This window comes from Lepidochelys kempii, chromosome 4 (assembly GCF_965140285.1).
Source record: "Lepidochelys kempii isolate rLepKem1 chromosome 4, rLepKem1.hap1, whole genome shotgun sequence".
Taxonomy (NCBI): domain Eukaryota; kingdom Metazoa; phylum Chordata; order Testudines; family Cheloniidae; genus Lepidochelys; species Lepidochelys kempii.
Window position 1 is genome coordinate 142,024,330 of NC_136383.1, and position 20,250 is coordinate 142,044,579.

The window sequence follows — 20,250 nt, forward strand, 5'->3', positions numbered from 1 at the left end:
CAGCCGGGGGCGCTCTCCCCTGGCAGGCAGGGCTGGCCCCAGTGGGGCACTAGGGGGCGCTGTGCTGCGGGGAGCGGGGGGCAGCCGGGGGCGCTCTCCCCTGGCAGGCAGGGCTGGCCCCAGTGCGCCACTAGGGGGCGCTGTGCTGCGGGGAGCAGGGGGCAGCCGGGGGCGCTCTCCCCTGGCAGGCAGGGCTGGCCCCAGTGCGCCACTAGGGGGCGCTGTGCTGCGGGGAGCGGGGGGCAGCCGGGGGCGCTCTCCCCTGGCAGGCAGGGCTGGCCCCAGTGCGCCACTAGGGGGCGCTGTGCTGCGGGGAGCAGGGGGCAGCCGGGAGCGCTCTCCCCTGGCAGGCAGGGCTGGCCCCAGTGCGCCACTAGGGGGCGCTGTGCTGCGGGGAGCGGGGGGCAGCCGGGGGCGCTCTCCCCTGGCAGGCAGGGCTGGCCCCAGTGGGGCACTAGGGGGCGCTGTGCTGCGGGGAGCAGGGGGCAGCCGGGGGCGCTCTCCCCTGGCAGGCAGGGCTGGCCCCCGTGCGGCACTAGGGGGCTGTCATGGAGTCCCCGGGTGATGCTCTGTAACTGCTCCCCATGAAGCCAGTCAGGACTCTGGGGCAGTCGCCTTTCTGTGAGCAGCCTGTCTGCAGGACACACAGCTCACACGGCTTCCACCTTCCTGGGTCTGACCTCAGAGCATTCAGCATCCTCTGACCCTCCGTGTGCTTCCCCCAGCGAGTCCACTCAGGTGGGGCTTCTGGGGAAGCCAGAGGGTCCTTCCCCACAACTCCGCAGTCAGACGTGACTCTCAGCCAGCCAGTAAAACAGAAGGTTTATTAGACGACAGGAACATGGTCTAAAACAGAGCTTGTAGGTGCAGAGAACAGGACCCCTCAGCCGGGTCCATTTTGGGGGGAGGTGAGCCAGACAACCCTGTCTGCCCTTCACTCCATGTCTCCAGCCAGCCCCAAACTGACTCACCCTCCAGCCCCTCGTCCTCTGGGCTTTGTTCCTTTCCCGGGCCAGGAAGGCACCGGATTCCTTTGTTCTCCAACCCTTTAGCTCTCACCTTGCAGGGGGGAAGGCCCAGGCCATCAGTGGCCAGGAAACAGGGTGTCGGCCATTCTCTGTGTCCAGACCCCTGCACACACCGGCCCTCTAGGGCTCTGCAATGATCATACACCCTTACCCCACCCCCTAGATACTTAAGAACTGCCTAGGCGAAACTGAGGCACCCCCATACTATTCAGAGGAAACATTAAGAACAGTCCCACTTCGTCACAGGGGCGCTGTGCTGCGGGGAGCGGGGGGCAGCTGGGGACGCTCTCCCCCGGCAGGCAGGGCTGGCCCCGGTGCGGTACTAGGGGGCACTGTGCTGCGGGGAGCAGGGGGCAGCATGGGGCAGGGCTGGTGCCAATCCCCAGCATGGTGCCAGGGGCACTGTGCTGCTGACTTTGGCATGAGACGTAGCACTGAGGCTTTGAGCACTTGTACCGTGAAAGGTCTCGGGCAGGACAGTGACAAACCTGGTGTTGTGTCCCACTCTGAGCAGGGGATGCTGGTCCACTCCCTGTGGGTTCAGCTGGAGACGGGATCCTCCTTCCCCTCCTGTGGGAGGCCAAGAAGCTGCGGGACGGCCCCAGTCCCCATGCCGTGGTGTCTCCTTTCTCCGCAGGCACCCTGAGGATGGCAGGGGCTGGCAGGCCCAGCTACTCCCATGGGGAATGGCTGTTACCGGGGCATGGCCCCGAGAGATGGACACAGCCTGCCTGGCACACGGCCCCTGGGGCTTGCTGGCTGGGGGTCCTGGGGAAAGAGGGACTGACGGCAGGCCAGTGGGGGGGGGGGCAGCCTCGGTGGGGAGCCAGAGCCGAGCAGAAATTGGCTGGGGTGAAGGCTGGGCTATAGGTCTCTGTGTGTGTCTGTGCGTGTGTGTGTGTGCGCGTGTCTGCACGTCTGTGTGTGTGTGTGTGTCTGTGCGCGTGTCTGCACGTCTGTGTGTGTGTGTGTGTGCGTCTGTGTGTGTGTGTCCATGCGTGTGTCCGTGTGTCCGTGCGTCTGTGTGTGTGTCCGTGTGTCTGTGTGTGTCCGTGTGTCTGTGTGTGTGTGTGTCCGTGTGTCCGTGCGTCTGTGTGTGTGTGTGTCGGGGGCTGGGCTGGTTATGGACTCCACTCCCTGCCTAATGCACCTGATTGGATTTGCTCAATCCGATTACATGCCCTTTGCCTTTGATAACGAGGTTCGGGGCGACGGCTCCTGTCAGCACAGCCAGGGGCTCCCGCCCACGTCCCACCGGCTGCCAGCACCTCTGGGCTCAGCAGAACCTGGCCTGGGGGAGGGGGGAGATCACGGCCCCCCCTTAGCAGGGAGGGCTGCGGGAGAAGGGAGTCGGGCTGACACAGGAGCCGAGGGCAGGGGTGGACAGGAACCCGGGCTCCACCCCTGTCAGCATGACCCCCCACCGCTCCCCACGGCCCTGGCCTTCCCCGCCTCCCTCTGCCCGGGCACCGCCCGGCCCCCAGGCCCAGGCCAGGAAAGCAGCACTGGCTGCAGGCACAAGGGAGGGTGTCGGGCAGCGCAGCGAGGGGCCCTGCGGAGCCGATGGGCTCGTGTTTCCCAGGCGGGCACGGAGCCCACGCGCCTCTCCTCTGCCCTGGCACTGCTGCGGGTTCTGCCGCTCCTCCGCCACGCGCGGCTCTCCTAGCACCGAGCCGCCTGGGGACGCGGGGGGAGGCCGAGGGGCTCAGCCTCATTCCCTGGCCCCGCGTCTGAGCAGCGAAGCCCGTGTCCACGTGGCACGGGACTGGAGAGAGAGCTGAGCCCATGGGGCTACTGGGAGAGGGGCAGCTGGGGTGTTAGGCCCAGTCCAGCACATTCGCCTGGGCCCGGGTGCCTGGGAAGGGCTGTTCTCCCTTTCCATCCACTCCTACAGCATGTCCCCCGCCCACCCATGGGCACCTGCATGCCGCCCAGGGCTGCCTGGCATCGGGCATCTCACGGGACACTCGTGCACCTGCCAGCCCCATGCCCCACACGGATCCCTCCTGCTGGGCGGAGGGCAGGCCCCGGGGGTGTCCGCGGATCCACGCCTCTGCCTGCTGCCTCTGCCCCTCGTGCCCCCTGCCTGGCGCTCCCACCACTGCCCCATAGGGTTTGTGCCACTCTGAGCCCCACCCCCATCCCTTACATGTATGGGCTATGCAACTATTTACACATATTTAAATTGCCTCATTAAGTAATTTGCATAAAACATCACACGTGGAGCAGCACAAAACTTGGCAGCTCCGGGCCCCCTGTGCACACAGCCCTGCTGCCCCCTTCACACCCCTCCTTGGGATGCCCCCTCCCGGGGCCCTCCCAGCACGCAGCCTGGTCACAACTGACCAGGCAGGGGCAGGTTGCTCGCCTAGCCAGGGGGCTGGCCTGGGGGACCAGCTGCCTGGGGCTGAGTGGTCTTCCCCCGGGGCCCAGCAAGACAATGGGCTGTGGCCGGAGCCTGGGCTTCTCCCAGCCCTGCAGCCGCAGTCTCCTGGGTGCTGTTAGCCCAGGCCCCGCCTGCGCCCCATACAGCGGGCCCCACTGAGCCGCAGTTCCTGGGACAGCCTCTCTCTCTCTCAAGGCTTCGCTCCACATGGGGCCGCAGAGCTGGTCTCCCTGCTGCCGCGGGGGGCTCAGGCCCCAGGGCTCAGCACCACCTCTGCCTGGTTCCAGTGTCTGGCCCTGAGTGCCGGGGGTGTTTTAGCACCTGGCGTGGGCCCCACTCTATTCCGGAGGGGATTGCCGAGTTTGGGGGTGGCTCCCAGAAGCAGATGCCGTGGGTCAGGCTGAGGTCCCAGCCTTCCTCTGGCCCCCCATGCCTGGATGCCTCCAGCAGGCCTCCCCACTGCTGTCCCAGGCCTGCGCTGGCCAGATTCCCGGCACCTGGGGCTCCGGACGTCCCTTTGCTCTGGGGCCGCCAGCAGGGAGGCTTTTCACGTCATTCCCAAGGGCATTTCTTAGGATGGGTTTTTGCGGTGGCAGCTGAGAGCGGGGGCCCCCTGTGCTGGGCACTGCCTGGACACAGGAAGAGATGGTCCCAGCCCCACGGGCTCAGTAGAGAAAGGGAGGGAGGGAACGTGGCTCGTCCCAGGCGAGGGGCGGGCTGTTTGCCAAGCCCCAGGAGGGATGGGCCCAGCAGACTGGGGATGGAGCCCATTGGAACCCAGGGGTCCTGCCGCCCAGGGCAGTGCCCTCCCGCCCGGGTGCCACCACTGCCCTGCTTGTGCCCTGGGGGCCGTGTGGTTCCTGCGTGGGCTCGGGCTGGCTCCCTCTGGCCGGCCCTGGCCTCGCCCTCCCGCTCGCTGGCATTTGTTCCCATTGGGTTGAGCGACTTTCCGGCTTCGCCAGGCGGAAGCGGTGCCGATTGCGCAGACGTCACCGGCTGCCGCTCGCGTCACCCCGCCCCGCATGCCAGCTCCCGCCCCGGGGTGGGCGCGGGCACAGGGAGTGTTTCATGCAGTTACGAAGTGTCTGATTGAGGCAGGAGGCGCCAGCAGCTCCCTGGGGAGTTTCAAGGCCAGGACTGGAGGCCTAAGCGCAGGCTCAAGTAATCCAATCTGGGCCGGCTGCAATCGAATTAGCCCAGAATTAACCCAGCGGCCAAGAGGAGCTGACTGTCCCTCCTTGCCAGCGGGTTTGGGGGAGAGGGAGGAAGCCAGGACGTCTTGGAATAATGAGATTACGCGGGGGCGGGGGCTCGAGTGGCTTGGCAGCCCGGGGCCCGAGTGGGCCTCGCAGCTGAAGTGGGGCGTGTGCGAGGCAGCTCCTGGGAAGCCAGGCTGTCAAAGCTGAAGGGCGGGCAGGGCCCGTTTTAATAACTGCTGCCTTCCTCCCGCCCCAGGAAGGAACATCTGAGACCCACACGGATCCCGGAGCAGGGAGGAGCTACTGCCCAGGGCGTCCCTGCAGAAAGGCACAGCCAGGAAATTCCATGTCTGCAGCAGCTGCCAGCTGCTCCCACAACCAGCAGACTGGGTGCTCGCCGGCAGCAACGCCAGCCTGCGAACGGGGCACAAGGGGCTTGTGCTTGGCCCACGGCCAGTCGCTGGGGTGGGGGACCTTCAGAGGAAATGATGCACATGGTCCCTGACCTGGGGTGGGATCAGAAATTGTCCTCCGGAGGGGACAATACAGCATGGAAACACACCTGCCTCTGGGGCATGGTCTGTCCAGTGCCCCACACGATGGGGCCCTTGCCTGTGACTGGGACCTCTGGGCCCCACTGCAATACAGATAACAACAATAATATCTCTCCAGGTGTCTTATGCTCATCACTGTACATCAGCTCTTCTTCATTCACACACACACGGTGAACACACTCACACGCACACACACATACATCATATGTACATATTTCACATGCACAAGACAAACCTTGCCAATAAAAGTCCAGGGGGGGCAAAGGGGAACATGGGCAGCAGCTGCCTGGCAGCATGGTGAGAAAGCAAAACACTCCCAGCGAAGGGGAGAGCTGCTGGGCTGGGCACACCCCCGACGCCCGTTAGAGAACCCAGCCTTGCGCCAGCAAATCTGGGCTAATTACTAAGAGCAGAGGCTGGGCTGCGAGCTGGGCCTGAGCGAGTCAGTAACCCTGTCACAGCCCCTTTCCCACCTGGGGACCCCTTTGCTCCTGTGACGAAGTGGGACTGTTCTTAATGTTTCCTCTGAATAGTGTGGGGTGCCTCAGTTTCCCCTAGGCAGATCTTAAGTATGTAGGGGGTGGGATATGGGCGTATGATCCTTGCAGAGCCCTAGAGGGCCGGTGTGTCCAGGGGTCTGGACACAGAGAATGGCCGACACCCTGTTTCCTGGCAACTGATGGCCTGGGCCCTTCCCCCCCTGCAAGGTGAGAGCTAAACGGTTGGAGAACAAAGGAATCCGGTGACCTCCTGGCCCGGGAAAGCCCAGAGGAGGAGGAGGGGCTGGAGGGGGAGTCCCTGGACGATGCTCTGGAACTGCTCCCCAAGAAGCCAGTCAGGACTCTGGGGAGTCTCCTCTCTGGGAGCAGCCTGTCAGCAGGACACACAGCTCACCTGGCTTCCACCTTCCTGGGTCTGACCTCGGAGCATTCAGCGTCCTCTGACCCTCCGTGTGCTTCCCCCAGCGTGTCCGCTCAGGCGGGGTCCTGGGGAAGCCAGAGGGTCCTGCCCCCCAAGTCCGCAGACAGACGTGACTCTCAGCCAGCCAATAAAACAGAAGGTTTATTAGACGACAGGAACATGGTCTAACGCAGAGCTTGTAGGTGCGGAGAACAGGACCCCTCAGCCGGGTCCATTTTGGGGGGCAGTGAGCCAGACAACCCTGTCTGCCCTTCACTCCATGTCCCAGCCAGCCCCAAACTGAAACTCCCTCCAGCCCCTCCTCCTCTGGGCTTTGTCCCTTTCCTGGGCCAGGAGGGCACCTGATTTCTTTGTTCTCCAACCCTTTAGCTCTCACCTTGCAGGGGGGATGGGTCCAGGCCATCAGTGTCCAGGAGACAGGGTGTCGGCCATTTATGTACACTAGCCCCTTGCTCTGCAAGAATTACACCCTCTTATCCCACCACCTAGAGACTTAAGAAATGCCTAGGGGAAACTGAGGCACCCCTACAGTATTCAGAGGAAACATTAAGAACAGTCCCGCTTCGTCACATCTCTCCCCTCTTCGAGATCGAACTGGGCGGGGTCACTTTAGCCGGTGACCTGGGGAAGTTCGACGCCACCAACGTTCCCATGGATGTCCCAGCATCTCTCCCATTCCTTGGTGGGAGTTGCACCAGGCCCTTCCAGCTTTACACCCTTCCTGTTTCATGCCCTCCCTTAGGTCGGGTGTGCTTGGGGGCACTCACAGGTCGCATGTGGGAAGATTTATGTGGCCCGTGCCCTTTTTCCACCCCAAAACCCCTGGGGTTCAAACTGGGATCGGGTCTTCTCCCAGTGCTCCAGTCTGGAGGGCTGCGATTCGGGCTCTCTTGGTTAAGAGCCCACATCTTGTCTTTGGCCGCCCCCTGGCCAGGTGTCTCTGTCCCCCACAGCTCGGCATCAGCCCCGTTCATTGGATGCAGCCGCGTCGGGGCAGAGGGGTCCATGTACACCGCAAAGCGCCGCCCCAATAGGTCCGGCTGCAGCTTTTTAAGGGCCTGCCCCACGGCCGGGCATTTCTTCTCTATGGCCACGTAATTCTGCTCCCCGGGCAGCAGCTTCTTGCTTGGGCACCTAATGGGGTGTCTTCCCCCCTTAGCATCAACCTGCATCAGCACCGTGCCCAGCCTTGCGTCTGAGGCGTCGGTGACACTGAAAAGGGCTTGGCACTGTCCGGGTTTACCACATTTACCAGGCCCTGGATTAGAGCCTCCTTCAGCGCACAGAGAACCTCTGGCACGGCTCGGTCCAGACCAGCTCGCCTGGCTTCTCCTTCTTACATCGCTCAGTGATGGGGGCAGCTGGGGAGCTAAAGTGGGGTACAAACCCCACGGAAGTACTCCGCCATCCCGCTAAAGATGTTTCTTAGTCTGGAGAACGGGCCAATCTCTGACCCTCTTCACCAGCCCGTTGGACTGAGGGTGACTGCAGAGGTCCAAGTGGGCCAGACCCCACATTTCTCCCACAAGCTTCGGAGCAGGGCTGACATGAAATTTGAAACCTGGTCTGCAAGGACCTTGCTGGGGACCCCTTCTTTGCTGAAGATGCTCAGCAGCATGTCTGCCTCGGCGGAGGGCAGATCCCCCACCCCTGGGTAGCGGTTGGCTAAATCCATCACCACCAGGATGCATTTCTTCCCTGACTCGGTCACCTTGCTGAGGGGTCCCACTATGTCCAGAGCCCCCTTCCCTGCCATGGGATCACTTCCCAGAAGCACATCTGGACCAGGCAAGCCTGGTTGGCAGCCCTCCTGCCCTGCCTGTGTGTCCCCTCACTCAGCTGGGGTCTTATCTCCCTGCTTGCTGAGCGCTGCCCTTGCTGTCCCAGTGGCAGTAGGCAGCGAGCTCGCTGCTTTCCTCACTGCATCAGAGCCAGCGGGAGCCCCCTCTCTGGTGTGCAGGGGGGCGGGGAGCATCTCTCTGTCCCACTCAGCCCCAGGGGTCTGGATACAGGCAGGCAGTTAGCGCTCCTCCCCCCTGCCAGCCAGGTCATCTCCATTTTCACTAACCATTTCTCTCTCCGCCGATAAGGTTCCTGGATTCAAGTTCAAACCCTCGGCCATTACAGGAGCAGGGCCTGGATCCTGTCCCAAAGAGACACAGTCACCCCAAAACAGGGTCTCACAGCTGATGTCCTGGAGAACCCCAATGACCAGCCAGCCCGACCCATCCTGGGTCTGCACAGGGATCTGGGCCATAGGCAGGGCGAGGGGCTTTGTCCCTGGGACCTTCACCCAGGTCACCCAGCCCCTCAGCATCTGAGGCTGCACCACCCAGGGCCTGACAACAGTTCTCTCTGTCCCAGGATCTCGCCACCCCAGGAATGTCTCCCCATTGACCATCACCTCCTGCTCCCACTGGGGGTCCGAGGGGCCTGAGCCCAGGAGACTCCACACAGACATATAGGTTGGGGTCAGGAGTGGGAGCCTGTCCACCTCCCCACCCATCTGGCTGACGGAGTCTATGGCCTTGGGACCCAGCAAGGGAGCTAGACACCGGGGCTTTTCCGCAGGGTCCCCCTGGTTCAAATCGCCAGCCTGCTCAAAGGCAGTGAGGTGGGCATCCACCCCCCCCCCCTTAACTAGGGGCAGCAATTTAGTCTCCAGGTTCCCTACGCAACTGGCCCCCCGGGGTCTATCCCCACTCACCCCTGGGGGGTCCCCTAGGCCTCTCCGCTCCCCCACCGCCAGTTCATGCTGCTGCTGCTTCTGCAGCTCTTTCTCGGGCTCTCGCTGTCTCTCACAGTCCTCTTGCTCTCTCGGACTCAGCTCCAATCCCGTCCATCTCCGATCCCCCGATGGGGAACCCGATCGTGAAGACCCTTGTCTGGTTGGGGACAGGAGTCTTGGGGATGTCTGGCTCCCACTCCAGCTGCTCCCAGATCTTGCTATAGCCCCATTGGGGGTCAGGAATCTGTCCCTGAGAGCGGTCATCCTCCTCCAGCTGCACGATGAACTGTGCTTTGGTGAACTTTCCAACGCTCAACCCTCTCTTTCTGCACAGGGTTACAATGTCCTTCTTCAGGAGACGGTGACAGGCCATCACTCCACTCTTCCCAAGGTGTTGTGGACTCACAGGCCTGTGTGCTCTCAGCTCCCCACGGTTTCCAGGGAGAACCCCTAGTGTGCCAGCCCTTCTCGAGGTCACCATCTCTTTGCCAGGGTCAAGCTGCAGACTCCTCCGCCCCTTGGACCGCTCGCTGCAATCCCCAGGGGAACCCTGTTACTGCAAAAGTCCTTCTCTCTCCCAGGACCAAGCCGCAGGCTCCTCTGCCCCTGAGACTGCTCACCACAGTCCCCAGGGGGACCCCATTACTGCACAGTCCTTCTTGCTGGTGTCACACTCCCAGGGGTGAACCGCCCCCCGAAAACGCTCCTCTCTGAGCCTTCAGCACACCTGGTCCTCGTCAATCCCCCTTCGTTTTACTGCTCCCCAGTTACTTACTGCAGGAAGCACCATCCACAGGGTCCAGTACATCCCACCGTTGCCACCAGTTGTCACGGAGTCCCCAGGCCCCTATGAAGCCAGTCAGGACTGTGGGGAAGTCTCCTCTCTGGGAGCAGACTGTCTTCAGGGCAAGAAGCTCACACGGCTTCCACCTTCCTGGGTCTGACCTCGGAGCATTCAGCATCCTCTGCCCCTCCGTGCACTTCCCACAGCGAGTCCACCCAGGCCTCCTTGCCCCCCAAAATGGACCCGGCTGAGGGGTCCGGTTCTCTGCACCTACAAGCTCTGTGTTAGACCATGTCCCTGTCGTCTAATAAACCTTCTGTTTTACTGGCTGGCTGAGAGTCCCGTCTGACTGCGGAGTTGGGGGGCAGGACCCTCTGGCTTCCCCAAGATCCCGGCTGGGCGGACTTGTGACGAAGTGGGACTCTTCTTAATGTTTCCTCTGAATAGTGTGGGGGTGCCTCAGTTTCCCCTAGGCAGTTCTTAAGTATCTAGGGGGTGGGGTAAGGGTGTATGATCATTGCAGAGCCCTAGAGGGCCGGTGTGTGCAGGAGTCTGGACACAGAGAATGGCCGACACCCTGTTTCCTGGCAACTGATGGCCTGGGCCCTTCCCCCCTGCCAGGTGAGAGCTAAAGGGTTGGAGAACAAAGGAATCAGGTGACCACCTGGCCCAGGAAAGGGACAAAGCCCAGAGGAGGAGGGGCTGGAGGGAGTTTCAGTTTGGGGCTGGCTGGGACATGGAGTGAAGTGCAGACGTGGTTGTCTGGCTCACTGCCCCCCAAAATGGACCCAGCTGAGGGGTCCCGTTCTCTGCACCTGCAAGCTCTGTTTTAGACCATGTTCCTGTCGTCTAATAAACCTTCTGTTTTACTGGCTGGCTGAGAGTCCCGTCTGACTGCGGATTTGGGGGGCAGGACCCTCTGGCTTCCCCAGGACCCCGCCTGGGCGGACTCACTGGGGGGAAGCGCACGGAGGGGCAGAGGATGCTGAATGCTCCGAGGTCAGACCCAGGAAGGTGGAAGCCAGGTGAGCTTCTTGCCCTGGGGACCGTCTGCTCAGAGAGAGGAGGCTCCCCCAGAGTCCTGCCTGGCTTCATATGATGTAGTTCCAGAGCATCGCCCGGGGACGCCGTGACACCCCCCCACCATGTACACACCCATGCACGCACACACACACACCCACGTGCACACACAGATGCACACCCCACACGCCCATGCACATACACATGCATGCGCTGTCACGGAGTGTGGGGGAGTCCGGGCCCTGCGCCCCCCACTTCCTGCAATTCACCGGGACTCTCAGCCAGCCAGTAAAACAGAAGGTTTATGAGACAACAGGAACGCAGTCCAAAACAGAGCTTGTAGGTACAGAGACTAGGACCCCTCAGTCAGGTCCGTCTTGGGGGGCAGGGAGGCCAGAGCCCCATCTGGGCCTCCCTCCATTTCCCCAGCCAGCTCCAAATAGAAACTCTCCAGCCCTGGGCTCTTTCCTGGGCCAGGAGGCCACCTGATCCCTTTGTTCTCCAACCCCTTCAGTTGGCACCTTGCAGGGCGGGGCCCAGGCCATCAGGAGACAGGGTGTCGGCCATTCTCTGTGCAGACACCCTCACACTGGCCCTCAAGCGCTCTGCAACAATCCCACCCCCTTATCCTCCCACCTGGATACTTAAGAAATGCCTAGGGGAAACTGAGGCACCCACACAGTACTCAGAGAGAACTGTAAGAACAGTCCCACTTCGCCACATACACACAGATTCCATGTATGCATGGTTGGCAGACACATGATAACCTGGAGAGACATGTGACATTCCAAACACCTCCAGCTGCATCGCCTGCGCATTAATCCAGCTTCCAGGGACTTCGGTTAAAATTCCAGACCCCTGGGCAATTTCAAACAGCTGCCGGTTTGGAGTTTTAATCAAGCTGCTGGCAAAAGGTTCCCTTCTCCCCAGAGTGAGGCATCTGCTCCCAGGTGCCCAGCCCACCCCAGGGATGGTGCCACTTGGGCTGGGCCAGGACCAGCAGCAGTTTGGCCAGACATGTATGAGACGTGACATCTCGATTTGCCTCAGGGTGGAAGCGGCTGCTCCAGGCCATGTGTCACGGAGTCCCTGGGCGATGCTCTGGAACGGCTCACCATGAAGCCAGGCAGGACTCTGGGGCAGTCGCCTTTCTGTGAGCAGCCTGTCTGCAGGACACACAGCTCACACAGCTTCCACCTTCCTGGGTCTGACCTCGGAGCATTCAGCCTCCTCTGCCCCTCCGTGCGCTTCCCACAGCGAGTCAGCTCAGGCGGGGCTCCTGGGGAAGCCAGAGGCTCCTGCACCCCAACTTGGCAGTCAGACGGGACTCTCAACCAGCCAGTAAATCAGAGGTTTATTAGACAACAGGAACATGGTCTAACAGAGCTTGTAGGTGCAGACAACAGGACCCCTCAGCTGGGTCCATTTTGGGGAGCAGTGAGCCAGACAACCATGTCTCAACGTCCCCAGCCAGACCCAAAATGAAACTCTCTCCAGCCCCTCCTCCTCTGGGCTTTCCCGGGCCAGGAGGTCACCTGATTCCTTTTGTCTCCAACCCTTTAGCTCTCACCTTGCAGGGGGGGAAGGGCCCAGGCCATCAGTGGCCAGGAAAGAGGGTGTTGGCCATTCTCTGTGTCCAGACCCCTGCACACACCTGCCCTCTAGGGCTCTGCAATGATCACACACCCTTATCCCACCACCTAGATACATAAGATCTGCATAGGGGAAACTGAGGCACCCCACACTATTCAGAGGAAATATTAAGAATAGTTCCGCTTCATCACATCTCTCCCTCCTTCGAGACCGAACTGAGCGGGGTCACTTTACCCAGTGACCAGGGGAAGTTCGACCCCACCAACGTTCCCATGGATACCCCAGCATCTCTCCCATTCCTTGGTGGGACTTACACCAGGACCTTCCAGTTTCACGCCCTCCCTTAGGTCGGGGGTGGTCGATAGCACTTGCAGGCTGCATGTGGGAAGGTTTATGTGGCCCGTGCCCTTTGGCCACCCCAAAACCCCAGGGGGTCAAACTGGGATTGGGTCTTCTCCCCCAACAAGCTGGCCAAACACAGCCACTTGGTTAGAGGACTGTTTAACTTTCTTAACAGCTTTCACTCCACCTGAGACCTTCTCAAAGCTATCCACACTGTATCTTTCAACAGGAAAGTCAGTGGATCCATTCACAACAGAAAATTTCTGGCTGTTAGGAACTGAAACTTTCTTGATTAAATCACTTTCACACCCTTCAGTTGCAGTAAACTGCTTGCAAAGACTCCATGAGGATTCCTTTCCCGAGGGCTTTTCTATGCAACAATTCACCCCCACAGAAATTCTGCTCTTACCCTCTTTACCGAGGGCTTGCTCTAGAGGAACACTTTCCTGAGCAACAACAGACTCTTTCTGGGTCTCCCTTACATCCAGAATTACCTCTGGCCCATCCGGCGGATTCCTACACAATCCCCTTTCAGGCAAACTCACAGACTTCCTAGATAAAAGGTTAGAAGCATTCTCCTTCCCTTTGCCACACACAAGTTCAGGAATCTTTTCCTTCTTGCGACAGGTTTCCACACCCTCAGTAGGTAACACAATCCCATCACCTTCCTGCTCTCCTTGTGCCCTGGCTAGGATCTCACCCTGATTAGACAGAGTTGCTCCACCCTTTCCCATCAACACACTAGCAACAGGCAAAATACAAGCACCAGAATTGTCTGGGCTCTGGGATTCTACATAGACACTAACTGGATGCGACCTAGTTACAGGGCCATTCTCCCGAGCAGACACAAACTTAGGACCCTTCCCTTCCTGGGCTTTAGCTGAATCCAGAACCAGCTCTGAGACAACTGCACGACCCTCAACCATCACAGGCTGAAAGGCCCCTTCTGTCTGCTCCACAGACAAAGAAGAGCCGGACACACTTTCTCCTTTCCCAGACACACTTTGGGATCTCTTTTCCCTGGTCCCAGCACACAAGGCTGGTCACAGACAACTGCTTGGAGATCAGGGTAGCTCCCTCCATAGGCAAGTCAATACCCCTGACAGACACAGACACGTTTCCTTCCCTGTCACACTTCTCCACCCAGCTAACAGGTAAGGTCCAGGGACTCTCATCTTCCACTTTCCTCGCCTTCCCACCCTGCTGACTGGACACAGCCATCAGCTCACAAGGCTGCCTAGGCTCATCCAGACTTTCCTTACCAAGCACCTTGCCACTCCCCACAGATCCCCTGCCCTGCCTGTGTCTCCCCCCACTCAGCTGGGGTCTCAGCTCCCACTGTGCTCAGCGCTGCCCTTGCTGTCCCAGTGGGGGTAGGCAGCGAGCTCCCTGCTTTCCTCACTGCATCAGAGCCAGCCTGAGCCCCCTCTCCGGTGTGCAAGGGGGTGGGGAGCATCTCTCTGTCTCACCCAGCCCCAGGGGTCTGGTTACAGGCAGGGAGGTAGCCTAAGCCTAGTAGCTCCTCCCCGCTGCCAGCCAGGTCATCTGCATTTTCACTGGCCATTTCCCTCTCCGCGGATTGTGTTCCTGGATTCAGATTCAAACCCTTGGCAGTTACCAGAGCAGGGCCTGGATCCTGCCCCAAAGAGACACAGTCACCCCAAAACAGGGTCTCGAAGCTGGTGTCCTGGAGAACCCCAAAAACCAGCCAGCCTCACCCCTCCTGGGTCTGCACAGGGATCTGGGCCATAGGCAGGGCGAGGGGCTTCGTCCCTGGGACCCTCACCCAGCTCACACAGCCCCTCAGCATCTGAGGCTGCACCACCCAGGGCCTGACAACAGTTCTCTCTGTCCCAAGATCTCGCCAGCCCAGGAATGTGTCCCCATTGACCATCACCTTCCGCTCCCAGTGGGGATCCGAGGGGCCTGGCCCCAGGAAACTCCACACAGACATATAGGTTGGGGTCAGGAGTGGGAGCCTGTCCACCTCCCCACCCATCTGGCTGACGGAGTCTATGGCCTTGGGACCCAGCAAGGGAGCTAGACACCGGGGCTTTTCCGCAGGGTCCCCCTGGTTCAAATCCCCAGCCTGCTCAAAGGCAGTGAGGTGGCATCCACATCCCACCCGCCCCCCCTTAACCAGGGGCAGCAATTTAGTCTCGAGGTTCCCTGAGGAACTGGCCCCCCGGGATCTATCCCCACTCTCCCCAGGGAGGTCCCCAGGGCCTCTCCGCTCCCCCACCGCCAGTTCATGCTGCTGCTGCTTCTGCAGCTCTTTCTCCGGCTCTCGCTGTCTCTCACCGTCCTCTTGCTCCCTCGGACTCAGCTCCAATCCAGTCCATCTCTGATCCCCGAATGGTGAACCCAATTGTGAAGACCCCCGTCTGGTCAGGGACAGGAGTCTTGGGAATGCCTGGCTACCACTCCAGCTGCTCTCAGATCCTGCTATAGCCCCATTGGGGGTCAGGAATCTGTCCCTGAGAGCGGTCATCCTCCTCCAGCTGCACGATGAACTGTGCTTTGGTGGGTTTCAGAGTAACAGCCCTGTTAGTCTGTATTCGCAAAAAGAAAAGGAGGACTTGTGGCACCTTAGAGACTAACCAATTTATTTGAGCATGAGCTTTCGTGAGCTACAGCTCACTTCATCGGATGCATACCGTGGAAGCTGCAGCAGAATTTATATATACACAGAGAATATGAAACAATACCTCCTCCCACCCCACTGTCCCACTGGATTTGTGCTGGAAATGGCCCACCTGATGATCACTTTAGATAAGCTATTACCAGCAGGACAGTGGGGTGGGAGGAGGTATTTTTTCATATTCTCTGTGTATAAATAAAGTCTGCTGCAGTTTCCACGATATGCATCCGATGAAGTGAGCTGTAGCTCACGAAAGCTCATGCTCAAATAAATTGGTTAGTCTCTAAGGTGCCACAAGTACTCCTTTTCTTTGTGCTTTGGTGAACTTTCCAATGCTCAACCCTCTCTTCCTGCACAGGGTTACAATGTCCTTCTTCAGGAGACGGTGACAGGCCATCACTCCGCTCTTCCCAAGTTGTTGTGGACTCACAGGCCTGTGTGTTCTCAGCTCCCCACGGTTTCCAGGGAGAACCCCTTGTGTGCCAGCCCTTCTCGAGGTCACCCCCTCTTTGCCAGGGTCGAGCTGCAGACTCCTCCGCCCCTGGGACCGCTCGCTGCAATCCCCAGAGGAACCCTCTTACTGCAAAAGTCCTTCTCTCTCCCCGGGCCAAGCTGCAGGCTCCTCTGCCCCTGAGACTGCTCACTGCAGTCCCCAGGGGGACCCCATTACTGCACAGTCCTTCTTGCTGGTCACACACTCCCAGGGGTGAACCGCCCCCCAAAACCGCTCCTCTCTGAGCCTTCAGCATGCCTGGTCCTCGTCAATCCCCCTTCGTTTTACTGCTCCCCAGTCACTTACTGCAGGAAGCGCCGTCCACGGGGTGCAGTACATCCCACCGCTGCCGCCAGTTGTCACGGAGTCCCTGGGTGATGCTCTGGAACTGCTCCCTATGAAGCCAGTCAGGACTCTGGGGCAGTCTCCTTTCTGTGAGCAGACTGTCTTCAGGACACACAGCTCACACGGCTTCCACCTTCCTGGGTCTCACCTCGGAGCATTCAGCATCCTCTGCCCCTCCATGCGCTCCCACAGCCAGGCCGCCCAGGTGGGGTCCTGGGGAAGCCAGAGGGTCCTGCCCCCCAACTCCGCAGTCAGACAGGACTCTCAGCCAGCCAGTAAAACAGAGGTTTATTAGATGACAGGAACATGGTCTAACACAGAGCTTGTAGGAGCAGAGAACAGGACCCCTCAGCCAGGTCCATTTTGAGGGGCAGTGAGCCAGACAACCACGTCTGCCCTTCACTCCATGTCCCAGCCAGCCCCAAATTGCCTCCCCCTCCAGCCCCTCCTCCTCTGGGCTTTGTCCCTTTCCCAGGCTAGGAGGTCACCTGATTCCTTTGTTCTCCAACCCTTTAGCTCTCACCTTGCAGGGGGGAAGGGCCCAGGCCATCAGTGGCCAGGAAAGAGGGTGTTGGCCATTCTCTGTGTCCAGACCCCTGCACACACCTGCCCTCTAGGGCTCTGCAATGATCATACACCTCTATCCCACCTCCTAGATACTTAAGAACGGCATAGGGGAAATTGAGGCACCCCCTCACTATTCAGAGGAAACATTAAGAACAGTCCCGCTTCGTCACACCATGGCTGGGGCAATTCCCAGCTCCACTGGGACCCAGAGCTTTCTCTGGCCCCAGGACTCAGAGCTAGAAAAGGTATTTTAGGACTCCATTGTGGAGCCATTTTATATGCATTATGAATGTAATTCTGGGCTTTTCTTGCCCTCAGCCCTGTGGAGCCAGATTCCCGGTGGGGTGGGGGGGGGGCAGGGGGATTCTGGACTCACTCGCCCATCAGCTTCAACATGGGCAGGATTCACCCAGCTTCCCAGGCCAAGGGACTCAGCCAGGAGCCCAGCCAGCTGGGTAGGAGCTCCTGGACTTTCCAAAGACTTTTTGCCTCTGTGTTTTAACGGGGTGGGAGTCGGTACAGCTCACTTCAGGCTCTGCCATTTGGGATCCATCCCTCCCCCCAGCCCCACCCCCGGGGTCACCCAGCACCATCCCAACCAGCCTCAATGCCAGCAGGCATTTGGCCTCACCACAGCCCACGTGTGCATGGGGGGTGGGGGTCACTGTCTGGGAGGCTATGTGCAGCGGCTCCCCGAATGGTAGGAACCATGAGGAAAGGGAGAGGTAAAAGGACAGTAAATATTGTAATGCCGCTATATAAATCCATGGTTTGCCCGCACCTTGAACACTGTGCGCAGTTCGGGTCGCTCCGTCTTGGAAAAGATTGATTGGAATTGGAAAAGGTGCAGAAAAGAGCAAAAATGCTGAGGGGGATGGAACAGCTTCCGTAGGAGGAGAGATGAAAGAGACTGGGGCTGTTCAGCTTGGAAAAGGGGCGACGGAGGGGGGATACGATCGAGGGCTATAAGATCCCGACTGGGGTGGAGAAAGTAAATAAGGATGTGTTATTTACCCTTTCACATAACACAAGAACCAGGGGGTCACTCAATGAAATTAATAGGCAGCGGATTTAAAACACACATAAGGAAGTATTTCTTCACACAGCGCACAGTCAACCTGTGGAACTCCTTGCCAGAGGATGTTGTGAAGACCAAAGGTATAACTGGATTAAAAAAGAATTAGAGAAGTTCCTGGAGGACAGGCCCATCAATGGCTGTTAGCCCAGATGGTCAGAGACGCAATCTCATAGTATGGGTGTCCCTAGGTCTCTGACTGCCAGACTGGGACTGGAGGACAAGGGTTGGATCACTCAGTAACTGCCCTGCTCTGTTCACTCCCTCTGCAGCGCTTGGCACTTGCCACTATCAGAGACAGGATACTGGGCTCGATGGACCATTGGTCTGGCCCGGGTGGCCATTCTCGGGGGGGTGGGGGGGGGGGGTGCTATGGACACCCCCCTGCATGTTCATTCAGGCTCCAGCAGCAGTGGCCTGACTGAATCCCATTGGCAGAGCCACGGCCTGTCATTGTGGGGTCTCTCGAGCAGGGAGCTCTCAGCTCTGATGTTGCTGGTCGCCATCTGCATGACCCCAGGGCCAGGAACGTACTCTGCTCCCTGGCGGGGGTCGGACGGGCTCTGGGGGAGACTGCAACTGGTAACCACTGCACATGGGCCAGTCCCAGAGCGTGACCCTGCCCTGAGCCCTGGCCATGCTTACACACACTCACATTCATGAGAACGGACAAGATGAGGCAGACCAACGTTCCATCAGCCCAGTCTCCTGTCTCCGACAGTGGGCAGAGCTTCCGGGGGAGTGTACAGAACTGGGCAGTTGGAGGGATCCACCCATCTTCCCCTCCTGGCAGCCAGAGGTTTAGAGACACCCCGAGCATGGGGCTGCATCTCTGACCATCCTGGCTAATAGCCATTGCTGGACCTAGTTCTTTTTTTAACCCAGTTATCCTTCTGACCTTCACAGTATCCCCCGGCAGCAAGTTCCACAGGTTGTCTGTGCGCTGGCTGGGTGAAGAATGCTTCCTCTGCTGCTTGGTGGCCTCTGGGGGCTGTTCTGGGAAATGGTAAAGAACAAGTCACAGACTCTTTCCATGTGTAAAACTTCCCAGCTGTACTCTGGGCCTGGATTTGCTCCAAGTCCCCTGGGGCCGTGGGCTCCTGAACCCCCTGCCACGCCCTCTGTGAGGACAAAGGGGGACCTGTCTGTTTGCCAACAAGTGGGCCAACCACTCTGGATCCCTGCCCCAAACTCCCAGGCTGGGGCCGGCATGCAAGCCCTGGCAGCCCTGCCACAGGGAGTCCTCACAGTTCCAGGCTAGCAGGGAGCCAGAGCCAACCTTAGGGTGTCTCTTGCCCTCCCCCATGAGACCTGGCACTAAGGGCAGGGGTGCCTGGGAGCCCTGGGGCACAGAGAACATAGCACTGCCCAGGGGGGATCTGAGCCTGGGGAGACTGTCGCCCTTGTGCCGCTGGGGGTTAGGGCTGACCCCTTCTCCGGGTGCCCCTGTAATTACCTGGGGGTGGCTGGGTGGAGGCAGTGAGAGGCGGCTCCCAGAGCTGCAGCCCCGGGACTGGGGGCGCTGGCCGGCGGGAGGGCACCGCGTGGGGCGCAGAGCTGGGAGGGGGCACTCCCCGCCCTGGGGCCAGGGGGAGATTTAGGGTTTGGCTGCCCCGGCCCGCGGGTAATGTCATTTCCCCAAGCCGGGACGTGCTGGGCCCGCAGGTCCCGGCTCCTGGGGCAGCTGCAGTCTCTGCTCCAGAGCAGGGATCGCGGCCCGGCCTGGCCCCAGCCCTGCCCCGGGCGGCCCAGCGCCCGCCCAGCCACCCCAAACCGCCAGGCGGGGCCAGGCTGGACCTGAGTCCCAGCCTGTCCCTCTCTGGGCGGCCACAAACCGGACCGCGGCCCCCAGGCCTGGCGGGGCGATTCCCGGTGACTAGCAGGGCTGGCGGGGGGTGCAGAAGGGGGCTGGGGCCGGGAGCCGCGGGCACAGGGCAAACAGCCCCGGGGGAGGGGAACGGCCGCCGGCGGCCCCGCTGCCGCCCAAGTCCTGGTGGGTTTTAGCTCTGAGCTGCCCGAGCCTGGCTGGGCGGGAGGCCGGGAGGGACGCAGCCCGAGGCCCGATCCGCAGCCACCCACGAGGGGAGCAATCCCGAGGTCGCCCCCGGCGCTGCTGCGAGCGGGTCAGAGGGAGCCCCCGGGGCGCGCTCCCGGGCGGGTTAACTCGGGCCTGGCGTTACTCGGCACCAGGCTCCGAGCGCCAAGGGCGATTACCTGGGGGGGGAGTTCAGGCCCGGGGGGCAGTGCCCTGCGGCAGCCGCGCTGGGGGGCCGGGCTCTCCGCGGCTCGGGCCCCGCGCCGCGCCGGGCAGTGGCTCTGGCGAGGGGGGGTCCGCGGTTCCTCCCCGCCCGGCGGGCCCCGCAGGGAGCGCCCCGCCGGGGCAGGGAGCGTCCCGCCGGGGACGCTGCCCGAGCGCAGCGGGAAGGGGCGGCCGCCGCGGGTCCCGCCGAGCCGGGCGGGGAGCTCCCGGCTAAGCCCCGCCGCGCGCGCTGGGATGGCTCTTAGGTGGGGAGCGCGCTGGGGCCCGGCCTTTGCCCCGAGCGGAGGCGCCGTCCGGTGCCCGGCCCCGGCCCG

General features: G+C 60.8%; 1 protein-coding gene across 1 annotated transcript in view; it reads right to left on the bottom strand.

The window, feature by feature from the left end:
- LOC140910058 (uncharacterized) overlaps positions 1 to 7,844 on the bottom strand; it is a 45,130-nt gene extending 37,286 nt beyond the window's left edge. The window contains 2 exon segments of the mRNA XM_078852667.1: positions 6,995 to 7,317; positions 7,650 to 7,844. Of these exon segments, the coding sequence (XP_078708793.1) occupies positions 6,995 to 7,317; positions 7,650 to 7,844 (518 nt within the window).
- Positions 7,845 to 20,250: the final 12,406 nt, after the last annotated feature.